Source organism: Triplophysa rosa, linkage group LG5, assembly GCF_024868665.1.
Source record: "Triplophysa rosa linkage group LG5, Trosa_1v2, whole genome shotgun sequence".
Classification (NCBI taxonomy): Eukaryota; Metazoa; Chordata; class Actinopteri; order Cypriniformes; family Nemacheilidae; genus Triplophysa; species Triplophysa rosa.
The window spans coordinates 16,759,983-16,776,780 of record NC_079894.1 but is presented as its reverse complement, the minus strand read 5'-3'; the positions used below and the strand labels follow the sequence as shown (position 1 = coordinate 16,776,780).

Here is a 16,798-nt window from a genome sequence, read left to right as displayed (position 1 = left end):
ATTTAATCAAGATTAGTCATAGTATGGTTTGCTTAGAAAAGCCCCTGATGACAGGAATGAAGATATTATCAAAATTATATTTTTGATACAGACAAAAGCAGTTTTTAACTGGCCTATGGTTCAATCTATTGTGCTGGTGGGTCCTGGATTTAGGGGAAGTTCACATAGGACTAGGTCCCATCTGCAATTTTTTTCTGTGGGGTCTGTTTACATATGGGGACATACAGATCAGGAGCCATGAGGATTTACAATTCTTCTAGTAAAATCACTAAATTAACATGTTAAATTGACAGCCCTAGCTTTGAAGGACAGTAATGCTGTCCTTGCTTCATCTGTCCAATTGTGAAAACCTTAATTGTGTTACCTAAATAATTGTAATTTTTATTTTTTACCTTGACAAAACTCTGAATCAATTAAGAAACTGCCAAAGCAGCTTTTCTACTTTTTTTATTGCTCTCAACTGAACTCTGAACTCAATTAGTCTAAAAACCATGTCATCTCAGCAAATTAATACAACCTTTGAATTTTGATGGTCTGTCAATGATATCAACACTGCACAACCGCCCATTCACAGCAAAAGGCCAGAGATAACAGGGCAGCCCTACGTATTAACAAAGTCCAAATGTCCAACGAGACCATTAAGCGGGAGCCGCCTCAGCCCCAGCAGCCTTTAGAAGTGTTTGATCCTGCTATTCCTCCACTGGACCCTGAGTTACTGTTCAAAGACCCACTGAAGCACAAGGAATCAGAGCATGAGCAAGAATGGAAGTATAGACAGGTAAGTGTAGCATTGGTCAGCTGACTATATAGTTGGGGAATCTTTATTCCCATAAGCATTCCTCGTTAGTGTACATACAGTACACATTAACACATAACACAAGTGCATTGGTTATACATTATTTTATTGTGTGCATATTAACAAATCTCAGTTTGACGGTATGTTGCAGCAAATGAGACAAAAAAGTAAGCAGCAAGCTAAGATTGAAGCTACACAGAAACTTGAGCAAGTGAAGAATGAACAACTTCAACAGCAGCAACAACAGCACCCGTCCCTCAACCAATCTGAGGATGACTCCCCTGGAAGCCTGAGAAGTCCAGTGTCTGTGCACTCTAATAATGGAAACATGTCTCCCAAGCAGTCCAATTCAAATAATGGGGGTTTAAAGCCACAGATGCCCGGCACGCCTACATCATGTTCACCAGATGACGTCTTTTTACGTCCTCATCCTCCACCCCCCTCTTCTGGATCTCAACCCCAGTCTCCTCAAATGTTCTCTCCAAGCTCCTCTGGCTCTAGGCCATCTTCACCCTGGGATCCCTACAACAAAATGGTGGGCACTCCCCGACCATCGCCTTCTGGGCAGGGGACTCCACGTCATAACTCTGAATCAGGGAAATCTCCGAGGGGTCTTTCAGAGCCTATTGGTTCACCAACATCCATATGTAATGATCCATATGCCAAGCCCCCAGACACCCCGAGACCCGCAGGAAATACAGACACTTTTCTCAAGCCCATGTGTCCTCCCAGAGCGAGTCAGACATTAGACGGGAGACATCTTATTGGGTCTCCAGGCCATGATCCATTCTCTAGGGTGTCTATGAGAAAGGAAGCCTACCAGAGAATGCCGCAGGGCAGGATGATACTCTCAGACCCCTATGCTCGTCCATTACTCACTCCTATTCCAGGCAGTAATGAATCAGGGTCCATCCAGGTCTTTAAAACCCCTATGCCACCCCCTCAGGCTCAGGAACAATTTGCAGGCATGCAGGCACGGAGAGTTAGTGGGGATTCTTTTGAAAGACCAATGATGCCCCTTCGATCCGCTGAGGGATTCTCACAAAATCAACTGAGTGATCCATACGCACAGCCTGCGCTCACTCCACGTCCCGCAGGAAGTGAAGGCTATGCAAACCAAAGGGTTTCACGGCAACCCCAAACCCTCCCGTTTTCTCAACCTGGGCCAATTGTCAGACAGCCTCCTTGTAACCCATACGCCCGTTCCCCCTCCACCCCTCGGCCAGACTTTTCTCAATGTGATCCCTATGGACAACAACCTGCCACACCAAGACCTTCAAATGACCCTTTCGGCCAGTCTCCATTTTCTAACCCGTATGCTAGAATGCCCGGCACACCGAGACCACATGACCCTGAACCCTACTCTCAACAGCATGTATCTCGCCATCCAGTCATGATGAACCAACCCACCCCACAATCTCAGCAGCAGACTCAAAACAGCATAATGTCTCCCATGTCCATGGATCCGTATGCGCACCCTCCCGGGACCACACGCTCTGGAATGCCGGACAGGTTTCCCAAGTCTCCAAGTCACCAACGGAACCCTGATCCTTTTAGTCAACCTGCAGGATTGCAACGCTCAGTAGGACCTGATCTTCACGCACAAGCAATGGGAAGATCTCAGTCATTACCTAATGATTCATGTGTACATCCCCCACGCACACCTCACCCCGGAGGTTCCAGGCAAGCCATGGGACCTGGGCCCATGTCCAGTCAAGATCCATTCTCTCCTCCTCAAGTCTTGATGCAAGACACTTTTGCCAGTCCAACAAAGCATGGACCTCAGACCCTGAAATATCTGGGTATGACAGATGATGCTGTCTCTCAGCCACTATCCAGTCGCCCTAATCACACACCAATTCATGACCCCTTCGAGCAGGCCCCCATGATTCCACATCCTCAGTGTGCAGAAAATAAAGGTTTGGTGCAAAGTATGAATTCTCACACCATGGGCCAGCCAGGCACTGAAGCTCAGTCGGTACCACTTGCTGAAGCTGAGGAAAGACTTAGACAGGTGTGGTTTATTTATGTGATGCACTGTATGACATTGAAAATTTAAAATACACAACTGTATGCAAACAGACTAACATGTTTATTTGTTCACAGCGTCAACATATTCGAGAGTTGATCCTCAGACAACAGCAACAAAAAAGTGCCATACGGCAAGAAAAGAATGTACAAGATCATCCTTTGACCATGCCTCCAAGGACACCTCAACACTGGAGTCAAGAGGCTACCAACCAGCAGGGTGATATTTTTAATCAACCACCACCACCATATCCTGGTGCAGTAGCTGTAAGAGGTGCTCAGCGATTCCACGGACCCTACCCTGGAGATCAACAGGGGCATTTTCCTGAAGGCCAGTTTTTTAGACTACAGTTTCCTGTGGATACCGATTCAACTATAAGGCAGCCTGGGCCAGGGTGAGAAAAACTACATATAAGAGAAAAACAAAACATTTTAACAGGGCTCTAGAGTTTCAAATTTCTCAATGGTGCGACTAAAAAAAATCTGAGGTCGCACCGGTGCGACCAGCCGTTCGAGGGGAAAAAAGTCTCCGCAAAAGTCTCCCTGTGGTTCAACAACAGACAAATTAGGCCCATATCGTGGTCTAAACCAATCAGAGATAGTGAAGGGCGGACCCCCCTCTGATTGGCCGTGGTCCAGATATTCCTGTACGTGTGTGTACGTTTGAAAATGCGTGTGCTGCAGTCAGACAGAGAGAGGTGAGTAGCCTAGGCCCGTCAGATAAACAGAGTGGATGTAGCCGCGGATGATGAGAGAAGATAAAAAGAACGATTGACAACTTTTTTGTTAAGAATATTAAGTTAAGCCTGATATGTCCGAAAATCATAACCAATGCTCTGACACGCTAGACTGCGACTAAATGGTCTCATTTTGCGACTATCTTTCCTGCCAGTGCGACAAGTTTTTCTTAATGGTCGCACCGGTGCGACTGCCAAACTGATCAATAGATCATTTTTGCGTATTATAAATTGAATGTGCGAAATGTAATGTTGCGCAAGCGGCGCATTCAGTCACTCATTCTCGTCTCCCCTCCTTCAACCATTCACTTATCTATCAGTGCCCCCGCCCCCAAAGATGTAATTCGCGGGTAAGAGACGAAGGCCCGAAAGAGTAGACGAGTGAAGCGCTCAATCTTGCAACTTAAATAAATATGCAGAATACAAGAATTTCCCCTGCTAAGGTACAAAACAGCAAAGATAACGAAATGTGTTGCAAGTATTGTATGCATGTGAAGCTAATGCAGGAAACGTGTTTAAACTTTAAGCACTGAACTATTGTATAAAGCTCTCTAACAATACTTCAAAGCATACAAAATGTTATACATCACGCTAAATACTATTTATTTGTAAGTCGCTATTGATAGAAGCCAAACGTGTATCAATGCAGCTTTCATGAAGAATAATCACTAAAAGCCTTCAGGTCTCGCGGGTTGTTTGAGATGCGCGCGCCCAGAGAGTCAGAGCACAAAATACTAAACGGAGTTCTCTTTCACGCCTTCTTACTCTGAAACGGACATATAAACACAAAATAACGTAAAAATTCCCATATTAACAAGAAACCTTGTAAATGTATTCAGTTTCGTGACCAAACAGTTGGGAAACAAAACACATGTGTGTTCCAGTATATTGCGGGAGCTCTTAAAGGGGCAGCAGCATAATAAAGATCTCTGTTTATAATGTTCATCAAACAAAAAAGGACGTGCCCAAAAACACTCACTGATATTAAAGGAATTGTGTTCTCTTATTGGAGTCGTTCACAACAAATAAAGGAAGAAAGTAGCTTTAAGAAAGATGTGCTTTAAATATGGTAAAGTGTTGAAAGAGAGTTTACAAATACATTAAAAATAATTCAATCATAAACAATGATTTGTATTAATTTCTAATTGATTTATTAATGTATTAAACACATTTTAATGAAGTTTTAGTGATTCTTTTTTCTTAAATCACCCTACGACTCGGGTGCTATCAAATTAAGGGCTGGTGCCACCAACTGAATAACTTGGTGGCACCAGTGCCACCTCTCTCAAGTGTTAGTCTAGAGCCCTGCTTTCTTGTAGAATTGTGCTTTAAATAAAGAACTTTATGTTGACCAGATTGTTAGTTAATCATTTACAAGTCAATATTGCCTGTATGGACAGCGATTTTTTTTAAAAAGTGTTAAGTGCGATGCGGTCGAAAGTTTGGGTGCACCTAACTTTTGTGCTGGTGCACCTAAGAAAAAAAGTTAGGCGCACCAGTGCAACCAGTGCAAAAAGTTAGTCTAGAGCCCTTTTTAATGAATGTGGCAACTAATGTATTTCTTGTTCATTACAGGATGGCTATCACTCCTGGTGTCCAAGGATCCTTGGGCGCTTCAAGACCCCATCACATGCAGGAACAGATAATGGTAGCTCATCCACAGATGAGAAGGTCCGTGTCCATAGACTTGGGAAAATCAATGGGAGGCGGTCCCATAGGAACTCCCAACTTACCTCCCCATGGAATGCACGTGCAACAGCATAACATCATGGGGCAGACTTTTATAGAGCTAAGACACAGAGCGCCAGATAACAGGCTTCGGCTTCCCTTTGGACCTCCTGTTATGCAGGGAAACCGAATGGAATCGCCATCACAACAACGCCCCTCAGGTTTTATGGGTGGCCAAGACATGGGATTCCCTTTCAATCAGGTTCCAAAGCCAATGGACACAACAATGAATCAGTCTCAGGTAGCTGTTACACAGATGCAGGGCTCTTTGAGCATGGGGAATTTACATCAAGCCAATGTTTCATTAAGGGCTGGACATCCACAAATCCCGCTCATGAGGTCTATAAGCCAACCTGCATCCAATGAGACTCTCAGTGCTCCTTTACTCACAAATGTTGCTTCTGGACTAAATGATGAGGTTCCTTTATCCACAAATGAAGGACCCGAGGAGAAAATAGACACAGATGAATCTGCTGTGAAGGACTTTGAAGATGTTGAAGTGAAGGACCTTGTTGATGCTGATTTGGAGAACCTAAATCTTGACCCGGATGATGGAAAAGACTTGGATCTTGAAACGAATGACTTGCATCTTGATGACTTTTTAACATCTGGGAAATTTGATATAATAGCTTACGCCGATGCTGATTTAGATCTTAGCGAGGACTTAGATCTCAGTGACCCAATGGAAGACCACACTGAATTGTCAGATGTCCAAAAGCATAAAACAGAGAAAAAGACTGAAAGTTTTGGTGACACACCCTCATCCTCCTGTTCTGCATCAACAGTGAAGGATGGCATAGGCGCAGATTCTAAGTCTCAAGACCACAATCAAGAAGTTCCTCAGGATCTAGGATTGATTTCTTTGAAAACCGAGGAGGATAGTAAAACTGGGATCAAAGATTGTATGTCCCAGGACACTTCTTGTAAGGATCAAGTAATTGAAAGTTCTAGTTTAGAGGTTGCAAAGACTGGAATTCATCCTGATTCTACTCCAGTGCTCTCAAGTTTGCTGGTTAATGTACCACCAGAAGGTGGAGCAATGAAGCAAGAACACTGCGGACAGTCAGTCACTCAAAGCGACCCCACAAATCAGGAAGCTACAGTGCCACTCGGCAGCACTCTGCCGGGTCAAGGAAACTTCTCAGTGCAGGGGTTGGAGTCAAGTCTCAGTTTAGACCAATCGTTGGTGTCTTCTCACGGTGAAAGTACATTAGAAGTCCCCGGCTCTATTCAGGAACAACCACAAAGCCATATTTTTGGTATGGATCAAAAGGATGCTCTTCTCTCAGGGGAACAACACAGTATTCTTACTCAGCAGGAAATGTTGTCTCAGCAAGGCCATCAGAACAGACCACTGCTTCTGGAAGAACAGCCTCTTCTTTTACAAGATCTTCTGGATCAGGAGAGGCAGGAGCAACAGCAGCAGAAGCAGATGCAAGCTATGATAAGACAGCGCTCCAATGAATCATTCTTCCCAAACATAGGTAAGATGGTGTTTATATTAGACACCATCTTGATTCTTTGTTTAGTTTTTTAAACAGCAAGCCAATTGCTCTTAGCAGTGAATGGGACTATAAAGTACATAATTATACTTGATTGATATGAACACAATATTTTTTTTTTTTAGATTTTGATTCTATCACTGACCCGATCATGAAGGCAAAGATGGTTGCGTTAAAAGGCATCAATAAAATGATGGTTCAGAACAACATGGGAATGTCTCCAATGGCCATGAACAGGTGAGTGAACGGTCATTCTTAAAATATGTAAAGATTTATTTTATTGAAATGCCATTTGTGTTACTGTGTCATCATTCATTATTCCTCTCTCTGTCATTAAATCCAGCGTCCAGACAGGGCAGGGACCACAAGGCCCTGATGGAGCTGTACCTCCAGTACAGGTGCCTGGACAGGTGAGACTCTTTCACACCTTCTTCACATCATTCACAACTAATCAAGCTGTTTTCTCATAGTGCTGTTGATCTGTTATTTAGGATAACAAAGTTGCTCCCCACATGGCACGACCCAATCCTCCAAATTTTGAAACGGGATTTGTTCGTAAGTCTTTCAAAAATACTAAGATGTTAATATAGTTGTTTTCTTTTCTTGTTGCTATAAACGTCATCAAAAGGGTTTACAAAGTGTTTAATCATTCCACCCAATTTCTTTTGCCTCCAAGATGACGACCAGAAGGTGCAGTATGAGGACTGGCTCAAAGAAACCCAGCATCTGCTTCAGATGCAACAGAAGTTCCTAGAAGAGCAGATCGGGGCCCACAGGAAGTCAAAGAAGGCCTTGTCAGCTAAACAGAGGACTGCCAAGAAAGCAGGGCGGGAGTTTCCTGAAGAGGATGCAGAGCAGCTGAAACATGTGACAGAGCAGCAGGGGATGGTACAGAAACAGCTGGAGCAGGTAAAGCAAACACACGGGAGAAATCATTCATGACTTGAAATCATGAAATCATTGTTATTAACAGATATTCACTAGGAAACATTTAATGTAATGTCATACATGTTGTAAAATATAGATATCAAGACTAGGTCTAAAGAAAATAAAAAGTGTGCATTGTAGTAAAATTTGTTAACATTAATTTTTTTGTGCTTGTCCTAGATCCGCAAACAGCAGAAGGAGCATGCAGAGCTCATAGAGGAATACAGAGTCAAACAGCAGCAACAGGGTGGCATGCAGCCCCAAATGATGCCTGGAATGCCACCAATGCAGCCTCAAGCTGGCATGACGCCAGTCGGACCCCCTATGAACCAACCTATGATGAATCCTATGATGCCAGCTCGGCTCCACCCTGGTCAGATGGACGCACCTAATGTCCCAAACACTTCAGGATGGCACCCTGGAGCTCCAGTTCCCAGCGGAGGACCTCAAATGCCAGGAGTAATGCCCTCTCAAGTAGTGCAGGCACAGGCTACGCCGCAACCAGTTGCTAGACCCATTCAGGGGCAGACGGACGGTGAGTCTCCTCATGTGAATTTTGATGATACCAACCCATTCAGCGAAGGCTTCCAGGAACGCGAGCGTAAGGAGAGACTACGGGAGCAACAGGAAAGGCAAAGGGTACAGCTCATGAAAGAGGTGGAAAGACAGCGCCTGAAGCAATGCATGGTGATGGAGCAACAGCAAGTCCCTAACTGCGAAGATGGTAACATGAGGGCCCTTTCCCAGATGCCTTTTTATAACCAGACTGAGCTTCTACCGGACTTCATGCAGCCACCCAGAATGCAACAGCAGATGCAAGGGCCAGCGTTTCCACAGCAACAGGGCATGCAGCCAGGGTTCAGCGGAGGGCCGTCCAGACCCATGATGGGTAATGGCCTATTCCATCAGGAAATGGGACCTGGATTTGTTTCTGAAAACCTAGCACCACATGGGCCTAACTTTGTCCAAATGCAATCTAGACCACAGAGGTATCCTAGGCCAAATATGATGCATCAGAATCCATCCCAAGGGCATCCGTTTTCAATGGAAGGACCCACGCCTTTACCTCCAAATTTCCCAGGTTCTGGTCCCTCGCTCATTCAGCTCTACTCCAACATCATCCCAGAGGAGAAGGGCAAGAAGAAAAGAAACCGCAAGAAGAAGAAAGATGATGATTGTGAGACACTGAGAGCACCCTCGACACCTCACTCAGACCTCACAGCCCCTTTAACACCCTGTGTATCGGACACATCATCCACACCTACGAGAAACCCAATAGTGTTCAGTGAGCATGAGCTCTGTGAGATGTCTCAGCCCGGTTCATCCACCCCGGGCTCCATGTGCAGCCAGCCACACTCTGAACTGGAGCGGCAGCTTTCGGAAGGCAGCTGTGGTGGAGGGGTTGAGATGGGCCATCAGGAAATGCATGACAGGATTCTGTCCAACATCAAACTGGAGAAGGTCGAGGCAAGTGACTGCCATGGACATAAGGGAATGGAGATGGCCATAGGAATGGGGATGGTGAAGGTGGAAGGAGACAGAGAAGGAATGTTTTCTCATTCTGCGAGCCAAAGCCCTGCCAACAGCTCTAAAGGAGAAGCTGGAAACGAACTCCTCAAACATCTGCTAAAGAATAAGAGAACTCCCCCTCATGTCTTACCCCATCAGAGATCTGAAGACAGCCTGAGGTCAGAGGAAGATGGATCAATGGACAGCAAAGCATTGCTGAGGCAGAGCTCAATGGACAGCACTGGGGTGAGTCATTCCTAATCGTGTGTTATGTAAGGGATCTGTTTCCCAAAATGTTATCTTTGTGTTTTGTTTGACAGTCTTTCTCATTACAGTCAATACAGACTGCAAACACAGATCATAATATCTGTCACTATGCAGATGTTCAGCTCCTAGTATGAAATTAGAATAGCAAAACATGGGTATTTTTGCATGCCATGTTGACAGTTTTTTTTAACTCTCCCACAGACATTTTCAGATTCAAACTTTCCTGGACCATTACTTTCGGAAGACAAGAAGAAGCAGAGGAACAAGAGGCTTCCCAAAAGCGGAGATAGACCAGCCCCACGCTGTAAAAAGAGGAAAAAAGAGGAGGATGAGAGTCAAGCGCTTTATTCCTCTACTGAGCCAGTAATGACCCAGTTAAAACAGGTATGACACCTCAGACTCAGTCTTCTCAGACTTACATGGGTCTTCAAGCGTGACTGAGCTTAAGTGTGCAATAAAACACTAAGACCCGGTTTCAAAGACAAGGCTTAGCTTAAGCCAGGACTAGGCCTTAGATAAATTAGTATATTTAAGTCGCTTTTATAAAAAATGCATTTGAAAAACCATTACTGGTGTTCATCATGAGACAAAACAATGGCACTGACATATCTTAAGATATTTCAGGGCATGTTATTTTCATTTAAGACAGCTCAAACATTCATTTTAGTCTGTGACTACCCTTAAGCCTTTTCTGTGAAACTGGGCCTAATTCTGTCAGGATCATGCTAGTAAAAAATGATTGACAATTGGCATACATAGATTGGTGGTATGGTTCTGTTCTGGGCAAAACTCCTTGCCCATCCATACAGCCAGCATGAATAAGAGCTGGGAGTGCGGCGATTAGGGTAAACAGAACAAACTGATGTCATTAGTTCTTAGGTGTAACACATAATTCAATGTAATCAACACTTATGAAGAAGAATATCAGAAAGTTGAGTCCTGATTGTAAATATGAAGTGGAGTTGGGGATGGAGGAGGGTAATTTGCTCATGAGCAATGCGATAAGTTGCTGATAGCTGAATGATTTTAAAACAAAAGCTGTGATAGCGTCATATTTCTATTGTACAGCTATAAATGTGAGAGAATATCTAAAACAAGAAATGAACACATATAAAAGGTCCATGTGAAATTATTTATTTTCAAGTGTCCATGTGAACATAGCTATTGTTAAATGTCATTTTGATAGAGAGCATTGCTTTTGTGTACTTTGTGGCTATTTTCCTTGAGTTGTTTATGGTTGTTTATTTTTCACAAGCATGATTACAGACAAGAAATGCTGTGCCATATAGAGTCATTACTTGTTTATCATGTAATGACTATCATGTAATAGCAGGATGTTGCTATTACATAAAAGAACATTTTTAAGCAAATTATATAAAATGTAGAATACGATGCTATGACTAGTTACAGTAGTTGACCCTTTAGTGCCCCTTGTGGTAGTGTTCAGAATTCAATTGTATTGAGTTTTAAAGATTTTCTAAATGACTTTTCGGTGTTTTTTTGTTTCCATTATTTGTTTTTTTCATTGTTTTTGTGCTGTTTGTATGGAAGGATGTTTTGAATGATATCATAAACAAGTTGTGCATACATCCTTTGCCACCATAAAATAATATATTTATAAAAACAGTTTAAATAGGATTAAACAATTACTCTCAAGCATAATCCGAGGTCACATGACATCTAATGCTGTTCAGCGCATGCCCTTTTCTCACAGTTCTCCTTTTGTCTCCTTTTATTGCATCGTCAGCTCTCGCTCTTGCCGCTGATGGAGCCTCTGGTGGGGGTGAACTTTGCCCACTTTATGCCCTATGGAGGAGGACAGCTGGACGGTGAAAGCCGTCTCTCGGGCACATTTGGGAGCGCCTCATTGGACGGCGTTTCAGACTATTACTCCCAACTGATTTACAAGGTAATTAAGAGCAGCCGTCGCCATTGCACCGCCAAGTAAAATCTTTGTAGACGAGCATTGGGTTACTCACATTTCTCACATCTCTTTTACAGCAAAACAATCTGAGTAATCCCCCCACACCCCCTGCCTCCTTGCCCCCGACCCCTCCTCCGGTGCCACGGCAGAAACTTCTCAATGGCTTTGCCACAACAGAAGAGCTTGCCGGCAAAGGTGGTGTCATTGCTGGACATGACAGTGAGTGGCATTTGCCTTTTTCTCGAGTGGCTAATAATCAATTGACTTGTGGAGGGTTCTATACGAGGTCAGCGCTATCAACAGCACCTGCGGCCTGCTATCGATTTGCACAATGATTGTGACCTCCTTTTGGAAAGCAAAAGTTGACAGACATGGATTTATAATGGAAATGTACAAAGCGACCTACAATGGGAGTATTTGAAATGTAGAGTACACACAATAAACGTATATTACGCCGCTGATGGTGGTTGTGCTGTTTGTCTTTACAGTCACTAAAGGGCTGCTTTCCAGACCGCTGCAGATTAAAGCTGAGGAGGAGCTTCTGGCCCGAGCGCTGGCTCAGGGGCCTAAAACTGTGAATGTGCCCGCTTCTCTTCCCACCCCACCACACAACAACCAGGAAGACCTCAGGTCAGTTAGACAGGCAAGATTACATTGCCAAATGAGGTTTTATGTGTTTCAAAGTCCACCATGGAGATCTTTATATGTACGTGACCATTCAGAAGCTTTGAAATACTTGACTGAAATGTTTCTCATGATCTTAAAAATTGTTTGTTTAAATGTTTGTAATCACTTTTGTAGTCTAAAATATAATTATATTTTCAATAGAAAAAAAAAGATAAATATGAAAAGATGACTAAATAATGTATAAAAATGTAGTCAATAAGAGCCCGTATTAAATGAAAATGGTATCAGATGTTGACATAATTCTTATATTTACTATTGTGTTATTCCATAGTTTTGATGACTCTTATAAAATGTGGAAAAATATTAATGAAGAATGTATTAGGTATGGCTGTAGAAATTGAGTGATAATATTTTTGTTTACACAAATATGAAATTGAAAAAATCTATTGAATGTCTTACACACAGGAGCCAGGAACACTGTGAGGACCGAGACACCCCAGACAGCTTTGTCCCCTCATCCTCCCCGGAGAGTGTTATTGGCATGGAGATCAGTCGCTATCCTGATCTGTCATTGGTCAAAGAAGAACCTCCTTCTCCAGCTGTGTCTCCTGTAATCCCAATGTTTCCTGTATTTAGAGGCAAAGGTAACTAACTCTTTTTTTTTTTAGATTACAATTCTAATGTTCTGTGCACAGTTGGTTAACATAGAGGTTTAGATTTCAAGATGTTTATCGCTCTTTTGATGTAGGTTCAGAGGTTAGGTTACGAGAGGTCAAGACGGAGCCTTCATCTATGTTCTTCGGCTCTTCATTCGGATCAGTGCAGAATGGTTCCAACACTGGGCTGGTGTCCATTGCCATCACACTAAAGCCAGCTGCTGTTGAGGTGAGCTCTTACTATAACAGGAATCAGAATCCCTTTATATGCCACTGCAGAGATACAGAAAGAGAAAGCATTTGATTTTCATGTGTAATCTTCATTTTGCTCTTTCAGAACATCACTGATGTGGTAGCAGCCATTGCAGACCTAATCCGTGTCAAGATTCCCAGCAGTTATGAAGTCAGCAGTGGGCCGGGGAACATGGGTGCCATCAAGACCTCTGTGGAGCCACAATCCCCAGCTTCTGCTCTTCAACAGCCTAATGGACCAGGACCCACACGGCTGGGACCTAAACAACTGCAGCTTCAGCAGAACCATAACAAAAGTGAGCAATCGCAACTTGTACATGTTTTGCCACGTTATCAAAGCACAGCCACTGTCACAGCGGTGTGGAGCCAAAACTAGTAGTCAAAACTAGAAAAATCTAGGGAAAATGTTTGAAAAGAATGTATCCCGAGACACATCATAAAATCCAATGTTAAACCGAGAATACATATATTATGGGTGTCACTATATACCAGTATTGATAATATCCATGATATAAAAAAACATGATTATGGATATGTGTTAATTCTTCACATATGATAATATTCTAAATAATTCAGCACCAATTTAGCATTCTTTTAATATTGAATGAGATTTGTTGCCCAAAAAGGAGAAAACAAAAAATTAGCAAAATTAAGATTAACTTGACTAATAGCATTATTTGTTCTTTTTTTTACATTTAAATAGATATCGTGGTAATACCGTTACGTTTGGCTATGATAACTGTGAAGTGAAAATCAGATTTTCCATGTTGATTTTTTTGTGTGTGTTACCTGTATTTTAAATTTTGCATTGCGTTGTGTTTTAGGGTTAACGGAAATGTCCAAAAAATGTCTTATATATTATAAGTAGGGCTGTCAACGTTAACGCATGCGATTAATTTTTTTCAAATTAACGCGTGAAAAATATTTAACGCAATTAACGCAGCATCCGTTTGTTTTGACATTCTTTGTCTAGCATTACATTATGTAATCACGCTCTTATTCGTGTACAGCAGGGCTAGTCAACTGGCGGCCCACGGGCCAAATGCGGTCAATCATCTTGACCTGGCCTGCCTTAACATTTCAAATAAGTGGAGAGACTTTAAGAACGGTGTGCTTTAAATGCACGTCCTCCTGAGACGCCACATCTTTAAAAGCCCAAAACGCTGCTACATAATTCCCGCGACTCATAATGATGTACATCTTATAAAGCGATTTGATCGGTCAGTCCAAGAAACTTAATATTATTTACAACATTATAATCAGCAATGCATTGTACAGCCACAGGCAATCGGTTTGCGCACGCGATAGGTCGTGTTCTAAAACGCGTTTTCTGCCCTTGAAAGTAGGCTAACTGTAGGAAGGATACACCACGTGAAAGGATGTCTCAGATAAGGGGAAAACGGTGTTGTTGTTTTTATTACTGCATTCATTATGTATACCGGCTATATTTACGAAAAACAGCTGTTCATCTCCCCCCTGAACTCACACTATACAAAGGCTCTGCCCTATAAGTGCGTGGGGCACATGAATGCGATTGGATTTCACCCGAAGATGTGATGATAGCGTTCAGTTTCTTGCACAGATCAATTGACTCGCTTTATAAGACGCTAATTTACAAGGGGCAGGGATTACTTTTGTGTTGAATGTATTTGCGTTTTTTACTTTTATTGATTTAACTTTAATTAATTCAACCAAATATCTTCTTGAAAAAACAATGCCACCCACATCTTGGATGTACTGGAGGACTGTGGGTGAGTAAATTAGTAGCAATTTTTGGGTAAAGTAATGCATTAAGGAATATAAAATACAATTAAAAAGACAATATCCCTTTTAATTTAATATCATGAAAAGGCACAAATACTGGATGCAATATTTGTGTGCATGTTTTAATATATGGCCTATAAGTAACAGCAACAAAAACAGTATAAAAGGAACAAAACAAAATAAATAATAGAAATATAAAATAACAGAAGAAATGAGGATATGGTAAAAAAAAACTGGCCCGCATCCTATTTATACTTTTGGAGTCTGGCCCTCAAAGAAAATTAGTTGAAGACCCCTGGTGTACAGGCTTTTAAACCACTTAAGCGCGATTTTAAACAGTTGCTTTGACGCGTTCAATGAAGATAGACAGCTTCTAAACTGTGGGACGCGGCAAAACGCAACGTGAGGTCCAGTCTGGTGTAAACAGTCACGGGCTGAAGGCTGCGTCGGTGAATCTCTGTCAGACAGCGCATCCGTGTTAAGTTCTCTTTCGTGCTTGAATGGATAAAACCATACAAGATTATGTCAGAAAGCCCGTTTTTTCTAGCATTTTCTTAAGCAAGACTTCAAAGTGTAAAATAAAATCTTAAATGAATGCAAAGAGTTGTGAAAATGGGAATGCGGTGACGGTCAGATCTGCGTACTGAGACAGCTCGTAAAGGGGCCACGTTCTTAAACGTGCTGCTGTGACTCCTGTCACTAATGTTAATCAAAGAACAAAATAAAAGAAGAAATCAATGTGATTTTGTAGCTTTAATGAGAATTCTTCTGCATTTAATTGATAATTTAGCATTAAAGACTGTAAAGTGTTTGAGAACTTCCTTCAATTTCTGTATATTACATGATAGCTCTCAATTATATAGTTGAATGGCTATAATTAATGTTAAAATAATCAATTTAATAGAGACATCAGTTATAGTACTAATATCAAAATGTTTTCTTTCATTCATAAAATGACACTGTTAAAGAAATATGTTGTTTCCATCAATTTGAAGATTAAATGTGAAATTATTAAAATGTAAAAGTATATTTTAAAATATTATTATTATGTGTGATTAATCGTGATTAATCACAGAAAATGTGTGATTAATCCGATTGATTTTTTTAATCGATTGACAGCACTAATTATAAGTATATATTAGGGATGTAACGGTATCAACATTTCACGATACGATAGTACCTCGATATGAAGACTACGATACGATATTTATTGAATTTTGTGCAGGAAAAAAACAAAAAACAAATGAAGACTTGGAAAAATGTGGCATAAGTGTTTATTAAACTATGACTGAACAAAGATCACATTTATTATTTTTAGATTAGGTCATTTTAAAGTGCAAAGAACAGTAATATAATAGCATAAAAATTAATAACATAAAAATTGAGAACATGAAACATGAAAAAATAAAAATTTAGTTGTTTGTCAACTTTTAACAACTCACAACCAGTCAGGTACTCGCCTCATTCACTGCTTCACTCACTGCTATTTTTTTTTCTCCTCGTATCATCATGAAACTTTTCGGGGTGATGTAACAAATGGCTCTTCATATTAGTCGTATTCCCCGAATTGTACTTCACCGCAGTCTGGCAGTGTCTGCATATTGTTTTTTGTCTGTCCGTCACCTTTTCTCGTTTCTTGTTACGGAAAAACGAAATGCTTCCACACATGCGATTTATAATTCACTTTAGCTTCAACTAGAGGTGGGCGGAATGGCCAAAAATCTATTTCAAGGAAAGAGTAATTTTATTTCACGGTAACGATATATTTCATGAAACAATCTCCCATTATAATTCTATATTTTATACCTCATTTTTCTTAGATTGATTTAACTAATTTATTTATTACAGTTCATTTAAATGCTCACCATAGTTAAAATGTAGGCAAGTTATGAAAATGTACTAAAGATATCAAATTAAGTTCTGATAATCAGATGTACACTGCGTTCCAAATTATTATGCAAATGATATCTTTCTCTGGTTTTCCTAATTTGTCGATGCAAATGACAGTCAGTATAATTTTCAAGTAATCAACAGTTAGGGTACATTTGGAATTTTATTGAACAAACCTCCCACTGACAACA

At 41.4% G+C, this 16,798-nt stretch overlaps 1 protein-coding gene across 8 annotated transcripts in view; it reads left to right on the top strand.

The window, feature by feature from the left end:
* The window catches only part of kmt2cb (lysine (K)-specific methyltransferase 2Cb), a 118,765-nt gene that overhangs the window by 89,003 nt on the left and 12,964 nt on the right, over window positions 1-16,798 (top strand). For 7 of the 8 annotated variants that reach the window (XM_057333107.1, XM_057333109.1, XM_057333102.1 and 4 more), the window contains 16 exons: window positions 575-778; window positions 930-2,810; window positions 2,903-3,219; window positions 5,137-6,773; window positions 6,917-7,028; window positions 7,135-7,201; window positions 7,283-7,346; window positions 7,468-7,700; window positions 7,899-9,473; window positions 9,696-9,878; window positions 11,242-11,403; window positions 11,496-11,637; window positions 11,907-12,048; window positions 12,511-12,689; window positions 12,794-12,930; window positions 13,039-13,249. In XM_057333107.1, the coding sequence (XP_057189090.1) occupies window positions 575-778; window positions 930-2,810; window positions 2,903-3,219; window positions 5,137-6,773; window positions 6,917-7,028; window positions 7,135-7,201; window positions 7,283-7,346; window positions 7,468-7,700; window positions 7,899-9,473; window positions 9,696-9,878; window positions 11,242-11,403; window positions 11,496-11,637; window positions 11,907-12,048; window positions 12,511-12,689; window positions 12,794-12,930; window positions 13,039-13,249 (7,246 nt within the window). The remainder of the gene's footprint in view (window positions 1-574; window positions 779-929; window positions 2,811-2,902; window positions 3,220-5,136; window positions 6,774-6,916; window positions 7,029-7,134; window positions 7,202-7,282; window positions 7,347-7,467; window positions 7,701-7,898; window positions 9,474-9,695; window positions 9,879-11,241; window positions 11,404-11,495; window positions 11,638-11,906; window positions 12,049-12,510; window positions 12,690-12,793; window positions 12,931-13,038; window positions 13,250-16,798) is intronic. The other variant, XM_057333103.1, reaches the window with a different exon arrangement.